The 23054-nt window shown below is 36.7% G+C and overlaps 1 protein-coding gene across 4 annotated transcripts in view; it reads left to right on the forward strand.

The window, feature by feature from the left end:
* The window catches only part of LOC113504132 (protein bric-a-brac 1-like), a 218046-nt gene that overhangs the window by 83058 nt on the left and 111934 nt on the right, over window positions 1-23054 (forward strand). For 2 of the 4 annotated variants that reach the window (XM_026886278.1, XM_026886281.1), the window contains one exon: window positions 2521-2538. The exons of the other annotated variants lie outside the window; for them this stretch is intronic. In XM_026886278.1, coding sequence (XP_026742079.1) covers window positions 2521-2538 — 18 coding nt within the window. The remainder of the gene's footprint in view (window positions 1-2520; window positions 2539-23054) is intronic. 4 annotated transcript variants of the gene reach the window in all.

Here is a 23054-nt window from a genome sequence, read left to right on the forward strand (position 1 = left end):
AGCTTCCTCCATAACTTTACTTTTTTAAGAATTGTGTCTGTAGGTCATACTAGAAAGTAACGTAAAAGGTACCAAGCGTTCCGCGGCAAGTTAATTCTTTTATTTCTATAGACATTGTACATTTTTATTGTTTTCTCACTGCACGGACGTGCGAAAAAATAGATCGCGCTGATTGCGCACACAAATATTCATACAAAACGTTTTTATCTCATCACAATTACACAAAAAGAACACCGACAGTCGTACATGTTTGTACAAAGCGGGCCCCAATAAGTGTTCCGTCTAATAAAAAATAAGTCGCTGCGACCAAATTAAATCAGATCGTCAATCACTTTAATGTATTTTATTCGAAATATTGATCCCGTTGAACTTTTTACTTAATTATTTGTCTTTGCTTCGTCTACTGTTGTTATTCTGTCAATGTATTAAATTGCAGTCTTAGCGATCCTAAAATAGCTGGTTTTGTTTTGTTTGTTGAGTTTTAGCGTATTCGAAGAAACGTCTGTACTTGTCTGTATAGTAATGTTACATGTAATAGTATATTGTTTCGTTGTTGTTGAGGAACAATCAAGTCATAAAGCTATCTAGAACTGAACTCAAAACGTCTCAAATTAGTCATACCGTTGTGGTTGTACCACCAACTGATCGTCGGATTAAAACACTGGTTTTTTCACATCATTATCTGCAAACATTTTCGTGTGCGTACATTTTTTGCTCGCATTTCATTGAAATATTGTTTTCGTTTGCACGCCTCGACTATAAAATATTTTCTCTATTATCTACATTCTAATCAGTATATTCAATGCACCGATCCAGTTGCGAACTTTTTTCGTCATAATAAAATTGCAACAATGCACACACAGTTTTTTTGCTCAGCAGTGTATCTCTTTGTGTTGCTAAATAAAATAATTTAATATTGTTGCCATGAGAACTGTTGGTAATGAGATCTTTTTAAATATTTTGCGCCCAGTTTTTAGGTTTAAACCGCGTTAGGAACGAAAGCTTTGTCAAACAAATTGTGTTTGAATACAGATTTAAACGAACACGTATAGGTATAATTAATACTTTACGTTTTAAACTTATGCACTAATCGTAATCTTTATTTATTTGGGACTTTATGTAACTTTGTTTATACAGTGCTGCGGACGTTTTTACTTCCGCAGAGCCTTTGATGTCCTGGTACCTCGTATGACTGACGTGCGAAAATTTCTCTCATTAATATAATAGCATTACTTTAACTTTCATATCATATGAAATGTCAGTCAGTAAGTACGTTTTGCAACACAATAAACCGTGTGCATAGCCGTGAACAATCATATTTATAAGTTTGTTTTTTATCAATGCAAACATGCGAAGAATACTGCTGTAGTCTCAGCTGTTATAGCGTGAGCCGCGTTTTTTTTTAATTTAATTAATCTAATATCATCTAATTATGTTAATAGATATAATGAAAATGCATCTCTCTACGCGACTCACAAACGCAATTCTGTAATAAACATACATCAATCTACTGTCTTATTGTTCATTTGGAAACTTACTTTTTACGCGATAAAGCTAAGATTTTAATGCAACACTAGCGCTGAATATGAGATTAGAAATGATTTTTTTATTCATAATTTAACAAAACTGAAAATAAATTACATTGAAACACGTTTTTTTTTGTCTCGCAGTGTATGAGATCGTGTGCACTCGCTTGCAAAGAAACTGGATACATTAAATTATGTATTGCACCTCGATGTATGCAATCAAATAAATTGCTACGCAGCGTATTTGAAATTTATTTTCTTAGAATACAAAATATTTTAACGGTTATTACAACCTATTACCGACGCGCTGTTATTATATGCACATATTTATAATTTTATTAAATGAGAAAAACCTTAATTTGTGTTCATACAACTGTGGTTATTAGATTTCGTGTTGTTAAGGGGCCGTGTATATTCAAGTAATGTTACCGAGTCATTTGAAATGTCAATATCTTGCCTTTCGAACAAAATCTGAAATGAAATATTTAAAATAATCTCGTATCAATTAATAAACACAACTATAAAATAGAATACATGAAAGTAACGCTTTGCTCTAACAATAGGGCATTAAAGTATTCTAAAGAGATAACAGCTCCCCCTTAATATATTACATGGAATTCCGTAATTAACTTACAATCAGTATAATTATGTATACTTGAAATAATTATTTAAATCTCATTTACATTGTATACTCGGGTTTTTTCTTATAGAAACTGGTGTAGGTACTGTCGCCGCTAGAGATACTTCGATAAATAATTATTTATATTAAAATTAAATAATTGTATTTTTAATTATAGAGTAGCTGCAATGATACCTTCGGCATTGCTTTTTATTAGCTTTTTTATAATAATGTTATTTGAAATACATTATATATATTCATATCTATCGCTATCGTAGCAAAGTAGTGCATAAAATGCAATCGAGCTTTATAGTTTCCTTTCAATACAACTCGAAGCTACTGTCTTATAAAAACACCTCTTTCTTTCTCTTAAAGGTAACAGCAAATCCCAAGGTAAGGTACCAACAAACAACAAGAAAATAACATTTGTCTGATATATCGTAGTGTTATTATTTTAGAAATATAGTTTGGAACATGAGTGGCCAATAAATATAAGTTACGGACAATGTACACAATCGTCTGATTGTGATAAACAAGTTGTGTTTACCTTTTGTTATTGGATCGCTACTCCGCAAAATTCTACTCGATTCGTAGGTAACTAACTTGGCTAACAACCTCCTTGCCACACAAACTATTTAAAAGGTTTTTTTAAAACCTTTGTACTGAATTACATGTGGTTATTCTGTCTCCTGTAGGCTAGAACAGTTGCCGTGGCTTCACTAGTAATGGCGACTGTACAACATATACATACAAACAACAATGGATAATTAATATCGTTACACAAAAGTTACGCATGAACGGACCCTTAGCAAGAAACGCAGCATTTACCGTAAATAATATTTTTTACGTTTTTAGCGTTCATTACTTATATCATAATATTTTTAAAATCGAATTTATCGATACGTTTACTAATAAATAATTCTTTTTATGTATCAAATTTCACTTCGACAGCGTTATGTTATTGGTTTTAAAGAATAATTTAATTGTTTCATAATCACATTTAACTAAAACATGTCCTAAATAGTTAAAATTGTCTTGTTTGGTCGTTTGTTTCCTTATAAGCGGTATCTTGTCAACTCTTGTACGGTATATTTATTTTGTTCCGCACTGCAGGTGATCGCTGCATTTAATCAAGTACAATTGAGACAGTATTTTAATTCCCGAGTATGAATTACATTTAATCGTTTTCCCATTACGAAATTATAAGAAGAATTTTGTGCAAAAACAATATTAAAAGGCCCAAAATTGCGGCCAGTATTATAAAATGATTAAAAAGGTTTATATTCGAAACGTAGAAATGTGTGCAACTGTGTTGACAACCGCCGCTTGACATTTTAAAAGGACTGTCAGTGAGTGTGCACGCGTGCATTGTGATAACTTATTATACATATAATTACAATGCTTGAGGATGCTCTAGCAATTCTACTCATATTATTAACGTGGAACTATGTATTAAAATTATTCTGTTGCAATTTGGCATACTAGTGTGTTATTTTACTTCATAGTTGAAATTAGAATTGTCTGATTCATTCTAGTACAAAGCCTATACAGGTCTATTTCGACCTTGAACTTGTTGTAAATTATAAAACTTTCACCAAAAACATCGTGAAGATTATTTCGCGTTATCTGTATTCTTATATTTCCTGACAAGTGTGAGCGTACCCTTACAGCGTCTGCCGCGGAGATGATTCGCATAATGGCTCATTTGTCAAGTTCAGATGAACGATTTATGGGATATTTCTTATCGTTTTGAATTTCTTACTAGTTTTTATTGAGATGTGCAAAATCGAACAAGATATTATATTAATATATTCGTTTGTGTTCAAAGTTACAAAAATTGGGCAGTTGTATTTTTTTAAAGGCTTTATATTAACTGTTTACTGTGTATTACAAGACACGCTTACAAATTTGAGTAGACACAAAGTTGCTAAACGAACAAAAGACGAGTGTTTGACAATAATTTATCGAAATCAATTAACATGAATAAGATTGCTTATATCTCTCACCTAGAGGTCCCTCTTTCCGTTTTCACAAAATATCTTTGAAACACTCTGATCGTTTAGTATCAAATTGAAATAATATGTCTCTTCAAATATTCAAATAGCCAATATACCCGAATGACTAATCTAGTCGACTAGTTCCCGCCTCTACCTCGACTAGTTCCCCACTAGTCCCGTACATTGTACAACGTTTTTGTCATATCCCAGCCTCTTAAACCTTGCGGTGTACCATCGATTACACCATAAAATACGCCATGGACTCCATTACGTGGCGAAGGTCGATTTCATTTGTGATCCCTGTATTTAAACGCTATTGCCTTATATTAATACGAGCACTATAAGTCGATCTGAGTGTTCAGTATTACCACTTTGTTGTGTCTTCCATTAATTTTTATTTTGAATGAGATTTGATGTAAGTTTTGGTGATAATTTTGCCTCTAAGTTACAGGTTCATTAAGAGTTTAGATTTCTTTTAAGTAAAACATGGAAACTAAAAATAAGTGTAGACATAAAAGATGTGTAAAACAATGTAATATGCAAGTACATCTCAATATGAATAAAATATGTGTTCGATTGCCAAAAAAGTATAGACAATGTCAGGGCTGAGCGGTTAAGCTCCCTCTCCCTCAAGTTGTCCTACTGTTTCCGAATCAGCTGTGAGTCACAAGCTGCGTCGGTGTGCGTAGCCCACGCGCCTGTGTGCGTGCTATTAGACGTTTCATATTCTGAGGTCGATGACTCGACTGTACATTGTAATTGTAATTTATAATATATTTAAATGTTCCAACATTTGATAGATGGACGCGGGATTCTGCAATGTGTATCATTGTACGAGAGCGGATAGAGGTTACTCGATCATTCCTGCCCATTTATAAATGGGATTATATTTGAATTTCACTTGTTTTTTATCCTATTGGTTTTTTTGCGTCGCTTTCAGTTTGACACGATGTTTATGTTTCATTACATTTTACATTTGTGACGTCGTTTGCAATAATTCAGATTATAAACTTCTGCAAATTGAACGCTAGAAGTGCGCTCGACAACACACCTGCATTGTAATCAGGTTTTAAATTACGATAATTACAACATGGCACAGAATATTAGTTTGCTATGTTCATATTTCATATAGAATTGTGAATTCGAAAACAATATTCTTGACAGTTTATAAATAATTCGCTATTATCTATTTTAATAATGTGCGTTGTGCAACAATAAGAGAACCTACAATTTATTGGATACTTACCAAGAAAAACAATTGGTTCTAATTATGAAACTGTATCTCGACATTATTATTTTAGAATTGTGTTTTTGCTGTGGCGCAGTTACTCAGACTATTTTTGTGGTTCAGATGATGCGCGGCGGTCGGAGGGTAGTGGATTCGAATCCCGATCGAACAGGAGTACTCGGTCCTAACATTTGTGAATGTTGACCTAAGTTAGAATGAGTTTAGACAAAAATAAACTGTTGTGTCCTTATTCCAGTAAAGCAGTAACAACATATATTGAAAATTGTTAGTTTCTCTTTACTCCGTTCATAATAAGCAATTGCCTTTCCGTTGCAAGATAATAATTTTCATAAGATTATTGCGTCATGTGTAATCACGTAATGTGCTTATTTATATATAATTTATAAATCAACCTTACATCTGTGTATGGTAAGGCACACAGCCTCGTAAACCTACTTACATAAATATTTACAATAATACATATGTAATATTATTATTATTTATCATTGTTGCTGAAACACAATAGACCATATCATTTGAATAATTTTATCTGATTCGAGTATACGTAGCGCGGCGTTCTCTGTGTGAGTACAGTCGCACACACACCGCTGCACCGCACATATTTATAACACAGCATTTTAATTGCATTCAAATGAAATTATCATTCATACGTCCTTTGCATAGATTAAATACCCCGTGCAAAAGTATTAACATTTATTCAAATTTATGTTTAAATTGTCATTTAACAATTATTTTTACGAGTGAGAGGACTGGCGTACCGACACATGTATTATGTCGTAAGATAATTTAATAAAAGAAATAGGTCACAACAGTAAATCAAATGTTACGACACGCTACCGATCGCGAGAAAAAAGTATTTCGTTGAAAACCGATTGAACGGGAAAGTAACCTGCACTGTGTGTTTGTGCGAAAATTTGCGTGTCCATTGAGTCATCGGGGACATGCATAAGTGCCGCCTTTGACCTTGACCCCGGCGAGGTAGTTCTGAGATGCATTGTGACAATCAAAGCGTGTTAAGCACGAATAAAACTACTAAAGTAATGATAACTGTTCACTCTTGAGTAAGTCAACTTTAGGGGTCATTCGAATTTAAGCAGGAAAGAAGAAGGCATTGTCTTGTTCGAGCTGATTATAAACAATGTGTAGACCCAGCCGACGATAAGGATCTGCTACGTCAATTCCTTTCTAGACTTTTATAGTGCAACGAAAACTGTTTTCATTAGGTAGGTACAGCTTTTCCCCGAACAGGCACTTTTCGCGTCGACCGTCCACAGGCGGCAGTCACCACTTAACTTTAAGCTATCGCAATTTAACCAAAATGTATTCTAAATCCATTGTGCTACAGTCGTGTTTCGATTAAACCGATCACTTTCACTATTGTACTGTCTTGTAGATAATATTTAACGGTCCACAACCACTTTTAGGAGTATTTACGCGCTTAAGATTGATTATGGATAATGTTTCGGCCATTTCGCATTCAATTAGATAAATAGCACGGACTACAACACCGACCTTGGATGTTCCAAAGGTATTTCCGCGACTGCGTTCAGTTGTTCAATTCGTAATGCGTTTGATTTGCCACCGGCTAAGTACAGTCGGGCGAATAACTTTTGATCTGTCATTTTGTATAAATGAATAGCGTAAGTTGGAATCCGCTCGGCGCTGTTAAGAGAGGTAATAAAAGCTCGGATGATGCATCGCCTGTGTCTTTTGAACAGTCGCGCTTCTCGAAATAGTGCTGTAAAGAGAAGTGCTCGGACGACTAACACGTCGTACACACAAACAATACACTAAAAAAAGTTATTTCAAATAAACACGAACCCTTCGCTTGCGTATGTACAGTTGGAGTTGATATTAATTTATTTGATGTAATGTGCGGTGGGCGCCGCGCATGCGCCCGCCGCCGCGCACCGAACATTCTGGACGCCAGTTTTTATGTGTTTATATATTCTAATTTTATTGTTTTCTTTATTTGCGTCCCACTTTTGTTTGGTTCGGAGCACGGCATTGTTCCCCGTCGTAAACGCCGATTTAGATGATAAAATGAAAATGTTGTATGGAATTTTTATTTGGTACGCGTAATTTCTTTGTCTGTCCGTCTGTACTGTTTAACTGTTTCTCGTTTAATTTTATTGTAGTTATGTCATTAAAAATAACTAAGTATTTGGAAACTAGTATCACAGATGTTGCGTTATTATTCTCATTCATTTTTCAGTGTATCATGTTGCGACTGTACAAATATAGGACTTGCTAATATTATTGTTACAATTATTAATATATACAAAATGTCACACAGTAGGTCTATAAGGACACGCTCTATATACGTGATACGTTCGCGTCTGTCTGCTCGAACGTCTTGAATGAAACAATTATATTTTACAGCTAATTCTAGTTATTACAAGTGAACGAAATGGCGGCCGTTAATTGTTTTAAATCACAATGTAAGTTATTCTATAATTAAATTTAAAATAAGACACGGGTTTTGAGTTATAAGCGGCGCAATGAGAACTCTCGTATCGGGCTTCGAGACCAAACCTGTTTTTATCGCGAATTAATATTAATAATGAATACTTGAAACGGGCGCGATTGTGAGTTGTATAGTTGTAATTAAGTGCGATTATAGCGGCACCGGCAATTACTGACAATGTCTGCGGCTTGCACCGGCGTTATGGTGGCGCGCGGCGACGCTCGCGAGCGAGCACGAGCGAGCACGAGCGGGCACGAGCGGGCACGAGCGGGCGAGCGACGGTAGCGCCACGAAGTCAAGATTTCAGATGTTTGATCGAAATATTAATCACTCGAGTGATTTGTACAGAAAGTTCTCTGAACTCTTCAGACCTCACTGTACGCAAAATGTTACTTGTCTTTTTATACGAGTTTTTGTCAGCATTATTAATTTTCTGCATCTGACTACTATACATTACTTGCACACAAACACACATACAAACGAACAATAAATAAAAGAGCACTCACATAATGGCCGAGTAACTTTTGCATTTGGCAGTAGTTCAATATATTTGTATTAAATAAGATGAATTACTGCATACCTAGATATTACTAGGTCATCTGAGATCTCGTGAAGCGGAGAACATTAGCACAGTAAATACCACTCGCTCCGGGACCTGTACAGGTTTCCCGTGGGAATCATCGTCTCATACTGATTTCCATAGGTTTTCATTAAGTTGATACAATTTTTGCATTTAGTAGATTCAAGTCACGGTATAAAAGAAAACATTTGCCGGGCGGCTTCTTTCGTGATTGATCTTTATTTAGTTTGGGATTCGTTTCCGAGTGGTCGAAAACGTTTAAAATAACACATTTGTAAAAAACCCCGATGAAGTCGTTGTTTGTTGGACCACACGGGTTAGTTTTTAAGGGTTCCACACGTACCTACAAAAACTAACAAACATGCTTGCTTAAATATCGGGGTTAGCACACGATGCCGAGTCATCGCGCCGATCAATATGCCGAGGTTAAGCAGCACCCGTTTAAAACGGATGGGGCTTTAAATTATGGGGTGGTATTCCCGAAATAATGGTATTCGTTACAAAAGATTTTTGTTTTGTTGTTTCTTATAGTAACGTCACTCAGGCGAAGCGTAAATAACAGCTATGTAGAGTCTTCTTCAGGAAGCGTTGACAGTCGCGCTGGACAAATTTATTTGTAATCATTATTTGGTAAAAAATATCTCTCTAGTGAGTAACCAAAGACAACTTGTTGGATTTCAATACATAAAACTATATAGTTATAAGAATCGATGTCTATGAGACCGCTTTTACAAGAGCTGCACATGAAAAATCACAAAAATCTAAAAGGCCTCCCACGAGAGTAAAATATTTGCTCGAATCCGATGACACTAGGGCGAATAGTCTGTGTACTATTGTACCTCTGTAAAAAGTTATTGTGAAAACTGTTGGGATTGACTTTTTTACTCGCTTTAAAAACTTTTCATGCAGTTATTAAAAATTCTAAAAATAACACGACCGTTCAAATATCAGTTAGTATTTGATGTCTGTTGCCTAAGAATGGCAATATTTTTGCCATTATTTCATTTTATTTTAGTACGAATTTTAAATTTTGTTTAGTATTTGGTTCTGCATAAAATATATTGCTTCACATAAGTAGTATCTGTACGTGTGTTGCGAGTCGCAGAATTGATATCGGATGCGATGTATTGCGTGAGTGGGTCACACGGGCTCCGGACTGATGCAGGGGCGTCGCTGTTTGATCTGTTTACAAGCTAATCGCGCCGCATTCTGTCCCTTCGTCCTCAACTATTAGACAAGTGGGGTGTTAGATTGTGTCGGCGGTGGTGGGAAACACGTCCATCACTACTCAAACTAATTTTTCCCACATTTTCTAAAATATTGTCTTGAAACTTGCTTTTTACCTGAACCAAGTTATTAAGGTCGTTGTATACCAAATTTAGCAAGACTAGTCATCATACTTTAAATAAAGAAACAAAATTAAAAATAATAGAACGTACGAATCTTACAGTGTAGTGGTCCTGTATACAAATACAGCCAAGCAACGTGTGAAGATTGTTCTCAATGTCAGGGATGTCTCCACACGCGCCACACGCGCCACACCTACACGACGCGCGGCCAAACTCTAGGTCAAGCCCATCAGTCTCGTGAAATCTTAGCCGCTAATGTTCGCGGGTCAACTTCACTCCGCTTGGCGTCGTGCCCTTCGCCTGGATACTAAGTTTGATTGATTCATATTATTGTTTTATTATACTAATCGCTGAAGTGACAATTGGATAACCTCCATTAAGAACTGGACAACCCTGACTTCAAATACTATGAAAGATGATCAGTTTCAGAATTTTCTTCGTGTTATTTCAAGAATTATTGGCTGATTGATATATTTGTTTTTGGTATTTTAAGTAAAACACTGTCTTGTATTATCCAAGAACGTCTAAGATTTATTGAGGTATACTTTTCTTTAGTACGTTTACCCTATAGGTATTTCCTTGGGATTCACTTCTCGGCCTTGAAACAATTACTAGCAACTCCAAATTTTAATATGAGTCCGCTTGTACTAGGTGGCCCGTTTAAATTACGCGAACGTACGGATCGATGCGAACAACGTTTTACGTTCTATTTCCGAAGAAACGCGAAACCGACACGAGCATCGGCCATAATAAATTTCTTGTCTTATAAAAATAAAACTTTTCTTTTTGCTGGCGCGGGGCGGCGTCACAGTGTGCTATCGATCAGCATGTCAACGCTTCCGCGTGCTTTCCTCTTGTGCTGTGAATTTATATGATTAATTAGACCAACGTATTGTTATTTCGTGTTTGTATGATTATTTTAATCTAACATAGGAATGTGTGTTTCTTTTATTAATCTTCAAATTTTACTCTTGGATTTGCGCATTCAGTTTTAAAATTGATTAATCTAACAAATGGTTTAGGTGTAATAGATAACACATATTATGTTTGAATGACTTCTCTTGGTCTTGTACTTTAGCCATTCGTAGTGTGATGTTAGAAGGTGTGAAGCCAGATGTCCGCGCGGAGTTGCACTACTGGGTCGGCGGCGGCGCTGTGCCGGGGTGCAGCGGAGGGCGGCTCGAGGCGTGGGGAGCTCGCCCTGGTCCCGGTAAACTTGTGAATTGGCCGCGCACACAGCCCCGCGGAACATTATCGTGATTCATATCGTTTATAATTTTATATTATGTTAAAGCGGGGCGGCGGGAGCGGGGGATATTAAAAATACAAGAGCCCCGCTCGGCACCGTCTGCATGGTAACCAGCATTGTTTGTATTCAAACTATTGATCCGCTTTTAAGTTAGTAGACATCTTAAGTTCAATAATCTCTCGCGTACGTCAGGATTTTGGGTGGTTTTGAGGATCGTTTTTCAGTCTTAGGTAACTTTAAAATCTGTAGCAATTTGCAAATATGCATTTGTGTTCTCCTTCCTAGAGTATGCTACCACGTCTATATATTTTGCCTTAGTTTCAAACGAACGAGAGTCAGAAATACATACATCCACAAATATTTGAAAATGGCTATAAATTTTTGGAAAAGTTTTGATAATACTAGATTTATCGTTCTCTTAAGTCAATTGCCTCCAGCATGCACGAGTGTGTCACATCTAATATAAACAAGTCGCAGGTATGTGGCCGCCCTTACGACGTCTTTAGCTGTACGCGTTTTTCCCCCTGCATGCCCCATATAAAATATTTAAATGCTTATTTTATTTATACTTGGGCGTGACATCCGGTGGCTTGCGTACCGTAACTCGCAAACGCAACATACTTGCGTTAGTCCAAATAAGGAGCATCGATGTCCAATTAACCTGCCATATTTATAATAAAAAAGGATATTCATATTTTTAAACACCTAGACGCGAGAAGCACAACTTTTTATGCTGTCATAAAGAATTTCTTAATGGCACCCTGCGTTTTATATTTTGTTTTGATAACTGTCCTTTTATAAAATAATTGCAATTTCTAGTGCTGATTGTATTGGAAAGCGCAAGGACTTGCAGATGTTTATTAGTTTGTATAGCTTGTAGATGTATCTCTAATGACTAATTGTTCATTTTATGTGTCCGACAACCTTCAGGTAATAGTCATGTTGCTGTCGATGGACAGCATTAAAACTATATATTTCTGAGTATCAGACGTTAAATGAACAGTAGTGCAATCTGAACGTTTCTCCGCAGATCGATAGGTGTGCGGCCCAATAGAATGTAAACGCATTAATGTGTAATGTCTGCTTTGTATTGTCAATACAAAGTATTCGAGCGAGCCTCAAAGGCGGGCTGCACTCGAGCGACGCGCGGCCGATGCGAGTCACGGCAGACGGGGCGACGCGCGACTGCCGCCAAGTATTAAATTACAGTTAGCACGGGGACAATTTGCTTCCAAACCTTTGATAACAGAGTACAAGTGTTCCATAGCTCTCCCTTGCTTTATACGTAATGGGCCGACGCCCGACTCGTTCACAAAGATAGTGGAGTCGGTGCGAACGCTGTCCCAGCCACCAGGAAGCATCGCTAATAAACAACAAGCGGCTATTAAATGGTCCGCCGAACCGAGAAACACGATATATAACCATATATTTATATGCAATACAATTTCATTATTAGATGCCTATTTGTGACTCGTTATTTCTATTGTCGCTTTTTCTATTTATTATCCAACACAATGTGTGATTATAATGTGGCTTATAACAAATGAGATATGTGGGAGTCGGATCGTTCCACACGGGTGGACTCGACTCGGCTACGAAATTTTTGTATGTCATTAATGTCACAATTAGCGATGCGCCGTATAAGTTTTTTTTGTCTGGACGTTTTTTGTATGTGTGTGCACGCTTATTTTTAATTAATTTATTGTATTTCACAACTGACGTATCGTTCCTAAATGTCATTAGACGCTGCGACAAACACAATGTCGCGATTTTTTATGTAAAAACGTTTCTATTTGTTTTAACAATTTAAATTTAATTCGCTGTTCGCTCGCGTAATTAATGGCGTCGTTTTTAAAATAATTGCTCGTTTTTATTTGTAATGACTGAAGGAACACGAATAACTGTCATAATTTTGTGTTGTAACAAAACGTAACAAGAATTTTATGCTAAACTAATTCGCTTATTAATAGAGAACGGATGCGGAGTAGTACGTTATTATATATTAAAAAATACATTAACGTTGGTAATATTTTAACGTTTCATTGTTTGTATGTCGCGTTTTTTACATTTTTACTGCTACATTACTAAACCGACATCGTGAAAATGATTGAGTATGACCTTTGAGTTGGAGATATTGCTGTTGCTTCGCTGTCGTTTTAATCCGCAGGTAATGAATATAACTCTTTGACGACTCGTTCCTCGTTACTGAGACTACTCAGCTACCTCTTGAAGTACCTTCCCTATCTCATCCATGCACTAGTTATCTAAGGCCCGAAGAAGTCGGCAGTAAGTAATATCAGGACGGTCTCACCTTCCTCAACCTCCGACAACTTCTACGAATAATATAACTGCGTCTTCAAAAAGCTATTCAATAAAAAGTTTGTGAGAACTAAAATCTTACAGTGTGACTTGATCGTGTCGGTAATGGAACCCTCCTGCCACAACCTTACAGACCTAGCTCCAACATCCGCCCAAACAATCTTCGACCCTACTTCAACTGCGTAAAGATCAATGTCAAACACCCCGACACGGTCGTCTTTCGAACTTTTGTACACTCAGCTCGATCGTATCATTGTAAGATCGCAAATTTGTTTATTGTGATAACTAATTTGATTCTTATTGTTATGTGATAGGATTCAATTTTGCCTGTGCTGCCAGTTTGAGAATAAATCCCTATTGTCATTTATAACAGAGCTAAGGAAATCAACTGTTTTAATATAAGGTTATGTACATACAATGCGATTAATTAAAGTTATGTCTAGTGTCTGGAGCGTGTTGTTGATCTGAGGAAATCTGTGTTTGAACTTGTCTTTCAGATATTAATATTGCGAGTTTATTTCTCACTGGATTGTATGAACAGTCTAACGTGCCTGCTCTATCGTTAATCTTTAGTAAGATTGCTTTTAAGTGTTGACTTAATTGATAATAAATTTACTTAATTGGAAATTACTGTTTCTCGCAATCAACAAAGTTATTGAATGCATGAGTATAAGTGAATTACGTTGACTACGTGGTTAAGTTGGTTTACGACTATCTGCCTTTACACTGATCTTGAATCTTTGTTATTTGAATACATTTAACATCTATTGTGAGATGTGCCTTGTTGACAGATGACTTAGCTATGACTGTTACCGTGACTTGTTTCAAAATTATGAGAAGAAACGATTAAATCTTTTGTACTGTAAAGAAGAAAGTAGTTTTTAACATGCTTAGAAGTTGTCGGGAAAAATAATGGAAAGTCAGACTTTGTAGATTAAAAGTCTAGACGTTTAATCTTCATATTAATGCGAGTTTCCTCGCGACTCTAAGTTAACGGACCAATCAGGGCGCCAAGAAAGTGCGCCATGTTAAATATGTGGGAAATGTATAGCATGCATGTTCTAGTAAGATGTGTTCTGACGTGTAGAGCCTGATCGACAATATCGGACCTTAAACTGGGGTTGCAGTTTAGAATGTTTGTGTTGCTCTCGAACTGTGTCATAATGTAGAGACGCGATTCGGTCAGTTTTGTAGATATTACGTAATATGTAGACTTACGGTATTACAGCAATAATGATAGTATTAGTAGGTATACTCACAATCTAAGATTAATTATTTGGAACATTCCAAACCAATATCAAACATTATTTATTGAAATGCCAAACGGCTTTAGTAATATTCTAGAAAACGAGGTTTACCAAAAAGTTTCTCTACATTCTACACGAGGGTTTATTACTCATTCAAATCCGATGATACGGCCTTTGAAAAACCTAAAAATGTACTTCCGTTCGCCCCAATCGACTTTTGATTGACTGGTTACCGTCAGATTGGATAGATAGGGAAAAAAACCCGTATATCCATGAAATCCCCAATATCCGCTCCGGAGCACACTAGTCTAGACTTTTGGTAAACTTAATTACAAATCTCCAATCATCTGGTGCGGATGAAAAGAAAAATTAATTCTCTATCGATGCTGTTGACTCGTTTAAAACGTTCTTTGATTCGTTTAGGAGAGATCTCGTGAAGCCTCTGGTAAGGAGGCAAGAAACAATGACACTCCAAGCTTATAGTACTTTTTTCATTATCCGAAGACACCACTGAGACAGGATAGCAAACCAGGATTTTAATTAATTGAATCTGGAATCGTCAAGTCTCAGTGTGCGATCATGGCTATTGATAGTTAAGTTCTTTACATGAAAAGAGTCCTGAACCCAACAGTGGGGTACTTATGGTCTTTTATGGTTATAGTACAATGGTCTTCGCTGACCAGTTAGACAATTGCTTCTAAAAACCATACTCAGCGGAATTGCTGTCTGGATTCCGAACTCAACATGGAACGATAGAGAAAATGTGTATTTCAAGACTGCTGTATATATCATAAACTCTTCAGTTTTTATAGGTTAAATGATATGACAACGAGCAAATTTAACTTTAATACTTTCGGAGTTTAGTTCCTTATTGATGATTCAAAAATATGTAGCTTTTGGATTCTTTGCAACTCTTTGCATACTTACTCATTACTCAATACTTTCCTGCCCCTTCTCTGAAACTGTTCACGCCTAATATGCTGACTAACAATATTTCTAAACGATCATAACTGCTAATCCTGGCCTCCGCGTTCGATTCCAAGCGTTTGCTTGTTAATATAAATAAATGTGTCTATCAATGTCCAATTTACATTGAACGCCAGAATAACTGAAGATTCTAACAATAATATGCCATCCCAGCTCAGCATTGTTCAGTACAAGGATCGGAGTTTTAAAACGAATGCACTGATTTGTTTGACCTGCTTATTGAAAATTCTCGCCTCAGTGCTGAATTATCACTCAGGTATGACTAATACCTGTTTGGATGGCACTGTTGCAATCATCATTATTATTTATATCTAGCTCTCATTTACCACACACTAACCTGCCAATCCATACCTGGACTGTTATTATATCTCGGAATAATTAAATTCAAATCGTATTTAGTATTGTATTATTATTAGCCAATATGAATAGTGTATGACGATACCAAGATAGGCGTACCGGAGCCCGGATTAACATGTTAATAAATTGGTGGATACGAAATGTTTGGTCGGACTCAAGCATTATTCAACGAAAATTTGATATGGATAATCAAGACCGGACTAAATTAGTTACGAACTGGCTTCCTGGTATAAAAAATGAGTTAAACTGGATGAATATAGGGGGGGGGGGTTTCTCTTTATGAATAATAGACAGTTGAATTAGTAGTAAAATAAACCTGTTGTGTATTGTTGCTCGTGTGTGGGTCTTCGGGTCACCCCACTATAGTAGTGGAGATTCAAGTGACGTGTCATTGACCTGCACGCCATAAGGACAGCCGGCCGTGTCTAGACCGTGTCTGCAATAGACACGGGCCTATCCGTATAGATTTTGTGTAATCGATCAAGGATGTCATTCAATTGGGAGATTGCGATCAAATAGATAAGATGTTCGGTATATTGTAGCTTGACTTGTTACGCTTAAGTGAGTACAATCTGTACAGTCTGTACAATAAGGCCGCAGGTCAAGGCCGCCTCGATAACACCGCTTTATTGGATAACAATCAGTCAGGTACGACGTTACTTGTGGACGGCACGATGTATGCGTTGCATTGTCCTCTGGTTAGCTTATCTTTGAAACACTTTAGAGGAATTCTCTAGAAGATGTTTCTGTATAAATGTCTAATTGTTTAATGTAATATAGTTGTGGTAATGTAATGAAACAAGATGCTTCATAATTTACCGAATAATGCAATAAAGTCTTCTTTAGAAACTTAATTGAATTTCAATTGTTGTGTAGTGAACATGGCTATTTCTTAGTCACACCGAAGTGTATTCTTATCATAATTAAGTTAAATCGCCAAGTATGAAATTCCTTACATCGGCAAGCGCCACAATACTCCTACAGTTGCAATAATGTTTAATTTATAATTATACTCTTGTGGACCAATAAAAATTAAAGGTAACTTGTTATTTACGACTTGGCAATACAAGGTTTAAAATTAAAATTACAGTAGTATTTAACCCGGCGTCGGTTCCAAACAGTTTACAATCGATGTATGGTAATTGCTTACAAGTAGTACAAAGTTTCAATCAATTTATTTTCTTAGTGAAGAAGGCTGGTAATGGTCATTAACAAATTAGTCGTGTAATCGAAGTGTTTTGTATACAATCTCATAATTGGGCCATTAATGTTACTGACTTGTTCGTGTGTAATGAGACGAAGAGAATAACATGATCGATGATCATGTGTGTTTTGATGAGCGCAATGTTTTTGATACATTTTCCTTGCTAAATCTTTTTTCATTATTCGCAATGTAGGTTGTTGGAAGCTACAGAACCAGGAAGGCCGAAGGTCAGATCAGTTTATAACTAAAAAGGAACATTGGAACGTAATTTGGGAACAACACGATTTGATGATCTTTGTTTCAAACAAAGTTCTAACCGGTCTTTTAAAAAGCTCAACCGTTTTTACTTGGACCCACCCCAAACGAACAGATTCAACTGTGCTGGTATTTCTGAAGCTAGTTGGGCAATCCCGATGAATACGCGAGAGTAAACCCGTCCCCACAAAACTTACTACAAGAAAAAAAGCTCCACCGATTGTTTGTTTACTGCATATACAGTCAAAAATGCTTTGACTTAAACGGCGTATTTGGAAATGGATTGAATATGTCGCGCTTTTTTTATCTACAAATAACTCTGTGTGGATATTTATTCTGTCTATTCGTCTGTTTGCTCGCAACCACCAAAGTCGCAAAGGTAAACATCGATCATAGATCCAGAACTGGATAAAACGGGAGCTAACTGTTCAAAATAGTAAAGCAAGAGATTTTTAGGAGTACAGTTCTGAATACAACATATTTTGACGTCAAATACACATTCTCCATTTTCAACTTTGACTCCGCTAATTGATTGTCCTTTGGTGCGACGAAAGCTGTAATTAAAACACACAAACTGAAACATGCGGGAACTAAATGAATACACTTAATTTAGTGCAGTCAGCGGCCACTAATGAACACAGGTACGGTGATCTGAACACGCGTGTCCACCAGGCGCCAGCTGAACAAACTAACTCTCCCGACCACGTGGCTTCACAAAGTTCCCGCTGAATGACTCGGACTGTTTCCAATTCTACTCACGACCCGAAGTTAAACAAGCGTGAAGCTCAATAATTACAACCCTCAACAACGTTTAAGTAACAAAAAGCTCTGAAAAAAACCTCGTCCTATTTCTGTATTAACATCAATCGACGACATATAATTAGGCCTCCGCAGTAACTCGCTCAATATAAAAATTCATAAAATAATTATTAAAAATAAAAAGCTCGAGAAACAAGTGTCGCGGTTTGTTTTTTTGTTCTTTGCTATCGCAACATTGTTGCATCGAATTATACTGGCCAGTTCGTAAAGCCTGTTTATAGTAAACGATTGTCGTTCCGTTATCGTTACGGATACTCATTATTATTTATGAGTGTTTAGGTAGGCCTTTTTAGGCTTTTTATCCTGCACATTTTCCATCATGGAGGTATTATAATAAAATGTTAAATATATTAGCAGTTATGCGGGTTAAATATTACGCTGGTATGAGTTGAGAATTTTAACGGACTTGTAATAAGGTGGTTTTTAATGAAATGCGGAGGTGTACAAATATCCTTTTAAATTGTATTTAAAAGGGACAGAAATATACGTTGTCCGTATTAAAACCTTTAAATTATTTACTTCTTATATCTGCTTAATAAAAATATTTAAATTAATTTAGTTTAGATATCCTAATTAGGTTCTGTTCAGACTGATATGTGCCTGTAAGTGCGTGGACGTCGTGGCGTATCCGTGGCGTGTCCGTGGCGTCCCGCGTGCACTTCTTGCGAGCCCCCCGCGCCGGGGTCGTTGCCCCGCCGAATGGTACGACGTCGTCACTAATTAAAGTATATTTTATTGTTCCCCTAACTATTACTATCAATAGGTACTGGCATGGCGGGCCGACACGAATGCGGGCAAATAATTATAATTACATTTTATTTTTATTCCATTTTATTAATAGTGGCGACCTTCCTCACGTAACAATGTTGATTCGCCTGTGTGGGTTAATTATGTTTTCTATGTGTTTGCTCGTTTTCGTTTAATACGCGGTTTGATCGCGGCCAGGCAAATAAGAAAACAAAAGATCAACTCTTAATAACGCCCGATATGGAACTGTAATATAAATACACGCACGCGGTATGCCTAAAACGGTTTTGTAACAACCGACCGATGTTATTGTTTTGTATAGTCTGCGTTAACCTTCTGACAGCTTCAATGTTATCGGTGTGTATCTTACGGCGTCTGAGCATGTGTGTGGACAATTTACGCGATATTTACTTGTGGCTCGTCATAATTGGGACCCTTTGGGGTCCGCTAGACGATTGGCTAACCTCTGTTGTGTCAACACCACACGCCGGTTGTAATTTAGCGACACGACTTTTAATTGATTCGATTGTGCGTAAACTTGGTCATGATTAGTCAGTATATTCGTTACTTAGATCATATTTTATATTATTTGATAATGGTGGCTCGAGTCCAATATCGGTATAATCTTTGAAATAAAAACTTGTGACAGTGAGGGTTCTGTACAAAGAACAACAAATTTACTGAAGGCCATCCATTATATTTATGACGGGTCAAACCTTAGTTTAACTCGCGGTAACAGCAATACTTCATCGGCGAAAATTTCGTCAGTTTGGTGGCAGACGGATGGACAGACGTACAGGCATACCTTAAGAATAGGCTTTAGTTGAATCCTTTGGGTATAGGCCCCCTTAAAACCATTTTACTATCGCTATTTGTATTAAGGCGGCTCTTTTTTTCAATAGTGTGTTTCATTCATGGCGTTCACAATTATGATAAGTAAAACTACTGAGAAAACTGAGTGCTTCAACTCGTACAGTTACTCTTGTAATTTCCCAATATACGTAGGTATTACCGCCAACATTTGCTGCCAAGGTTTGGCACATACGCCAACATGTAGCATCCGTTTTTGCGTCATTCATTCTTGTCATCTTGGCACTTCCATTCATATTAAACAATAGACCAATTAGCGTTATATCCAATGTGCGGCGTTGTTATTTATATTATTTTATATGTACATTATAATTATTATTGTTTTCCGTTCGTAGTGTTCGCACTAAGTGTGTTGTGCGAATTTGTAATGTCTGTTTTATTTATTTTATGCATACCACTTGTATTATAAATTGTGCTGAAGTAGCGACCATTGTGTTTTGTTATATTGTTATGTCGTGTCTAATTGTAGTTTAAACGTATTTAGTGAAGACATACTCGGTTCTTGAACAGGTTTGACGTTCAATAGTCACCTGTAGTGACAAAGTAAGGTTCTGCGGAGATTAATAAAAGATATAGTTTACAATTATCGAGTAAAACAAGATGCAAACACGATCTCTATCGCACGCACTTAACTAACTACACAGCGACTGGTATGTGTTCTGAGATTGGATGGAATAATTATATTTAAACCAATCCAATATTTTATTAATATACATAAAATCCTCTAAAAATCAAATCTAGATCATGCCGAAATTTTTTACTTTGATTTTTATTTAATCAATTTTAATATTAATGCCTACTACACTTAATACACCCAAGTATTCAGTTTTTAATATCTTCCAGTGATATCTTAAGGCCAAACGACGCCAAGAGCTTGACGCTTTCAGAACTAAAGGGATTGTTCTGAGGCGTTCATATTGTCACGGTGTACACACTCGGCTAAAACGAGTACTAAATACGACAGGCATGTAAACTAGGCTTTATTTAAACTAAGCGGGAATATACAAACAACAGGTTTTACAGGCGCTTGAAATGTGAGAAACTAATAAACAGAGCAAAGTTTTTCTAGAAAAGTGGGAATCGAACTTTAACTACTCTGCAACAAAAGCCATCCACATGACTGTTGAACCATTGAGTTACAATTAGTACATAGATTTCGAATTACGCACAGCACTGTATCGAACCGTCATTTGTTTCCAAATGATGACGGCTGGAATAGTTTTTGCTCTACCATCAGATCTCATGAGTAGTGATCTTGTGATAAGCCAAATCCATCTTCGACTAGCGTGATTCTTAATAACATGGTGTTTAATTTTATTTAATTGCATTGATTAAAGATGAATTTATTTAATCTATCAAAAAAGACGAACCCCTGAGTTCGTCTTGAACAAATAAGATACCCTTAATTATTTATAAATTCCACATAACTTTAATACATTAACTTGCCACTATGAGTCAGGGTAGTTTACTCCCGCGTATTTCACTTTTCGAATAGCTTGCAAGAGCCCGCGCATCGCCAACGCCAACATTGATATATTTCATCTGACAACTAATATGACATTATAATATCTATTTTCATACAAATAACATCAAATATGGCTTGACAGATGGAATAATTTAGTGCGACGTGTACATATATATTCTTATTTATAGTCGTTCCTGTCAACCGTCGTACGTTCGGAGAAAAAAAACGTATTAAAATATATTGCGTATAACTTCCTTCGCGTTTTGCACAAAAAAAAGAAGAAATGTTATACACATAACTCTCTCATTTTCTTGGAAGTTGATTTACAATTGCTTTGTTGAATTTGTTTATTTTTGTTAACAAAATTAAAACTGTGTTCCGTACGTCTGAGCAGTTTTAATGATGTTACTAAGAATGAGTGAAACAAAACACACTCGGCGGCGTAGGGTATGTGTTTATTAACATATTTCTTTACTTTATTACCTGTTCCTACTCGCGAGCACTAGACTACAAGCACCTAGTCGTAACACCTTGGACACTCGGTACTATTTGTTTAACTGTAGTTTAAAACGACCACCTCATCGGGGAGCTATGAGCGAACAAAATAAAACTCTTAACACAATGAAAGCTATATAAATACACTGCGGCCGAGTAGAAGTGGAGCCGCAGTTGAAATTTTATAATTTCAGTTCTCCGAATACGAAATTAAAATATTTCTTTAGGTCGCGTTTCGTATATGGCGACGGGCACCCCGTGACAGACAGACAGACAGCGCCCGGCTGCGTTACTGCGTATCATATATTATAAATATTACTCGCCGTTTATTAAAACTTTCTATTCACTCTCGATTTTACGATGCGCGTGCGTTTGTGTGTGGGCGACTCGTAAATTTAACGTTCACGAATTATAAAGCCATTCGACATTAAAAGCTAATATCCTTTATGTAAAATTAATGTTATGACAAACAACTTATTTTATACCGGCTTCGAGTGTCCACAAACACGAAAATAAAACTGCAAACCTAGGTAATCCTACCTTGCTATAATTCCAGTGCAGGCCGACGTTTATTAAGTCGCAAGTCGCACGACGACAGCTATCGCCGCGATTAGTCGCGAGTCGCGCGGTCCGCCGAAACGCCAGCTGCTGCTCGCTACAATAAAGTAGAAATAAAACTTTTTGCCGGCTTCCGCCTCGGGGGTCGGCGTAAACGAACATTTTTATGAATACTTAAACTAATAATTAACGCCGCACTTAGTCGCGCTTAGAACACTGTTTACGACTAAATTTTCTTCGTATGCATTGTTTGTGTCCTTAACGGTAGCGTTGCGGTCCATTTTCTAAGCGGCTCATTATTCCGTATCGGACGCGTGCCACTTTCAAACTCCATATTTTTAAACTGCAACATTTTATTCTTGAATATGTTTTTAATTATAATAATTAATGGTTTCGTTGTGCGGCTGCCGGTGGCGGCCACAGTGTGATGCTACGCCGAGCGATGGGAATTATAACGGGATCGCTTGTTTTGATCTACGTCGGAGTGTCCCTCCCATTATTTTATACATTATCTTAGCGTATTTCAAGTGAAATCTATAAAACAAGTTACAACCATAAGCATTGACTTATGGTTATAATGAAATTTCCAATGCCTCTAAAGCCTTGTGTTACATCATAACAAGTAGAAAACAAACAAGAGATTCAAAAAATGTGAGTAGCTCCACTGCTGTCCACTGAAAGTGTTTCCATCCTTT

This window comes from Trichoplusia ni, chromosome 21 (genome assembly GCF_003590095.1).
Source record: "Trichoplusia ni isolate ovarian cell line Hi5 chromosome 21, tn1, whole genome shotgun sequence".
Lineage (NCBI taxonomy): Eukaryota > Metazoa > Arthropoda > Insecta > Lepidoptera > Noctuidae > Trichoplusia > Trichoplusia ni.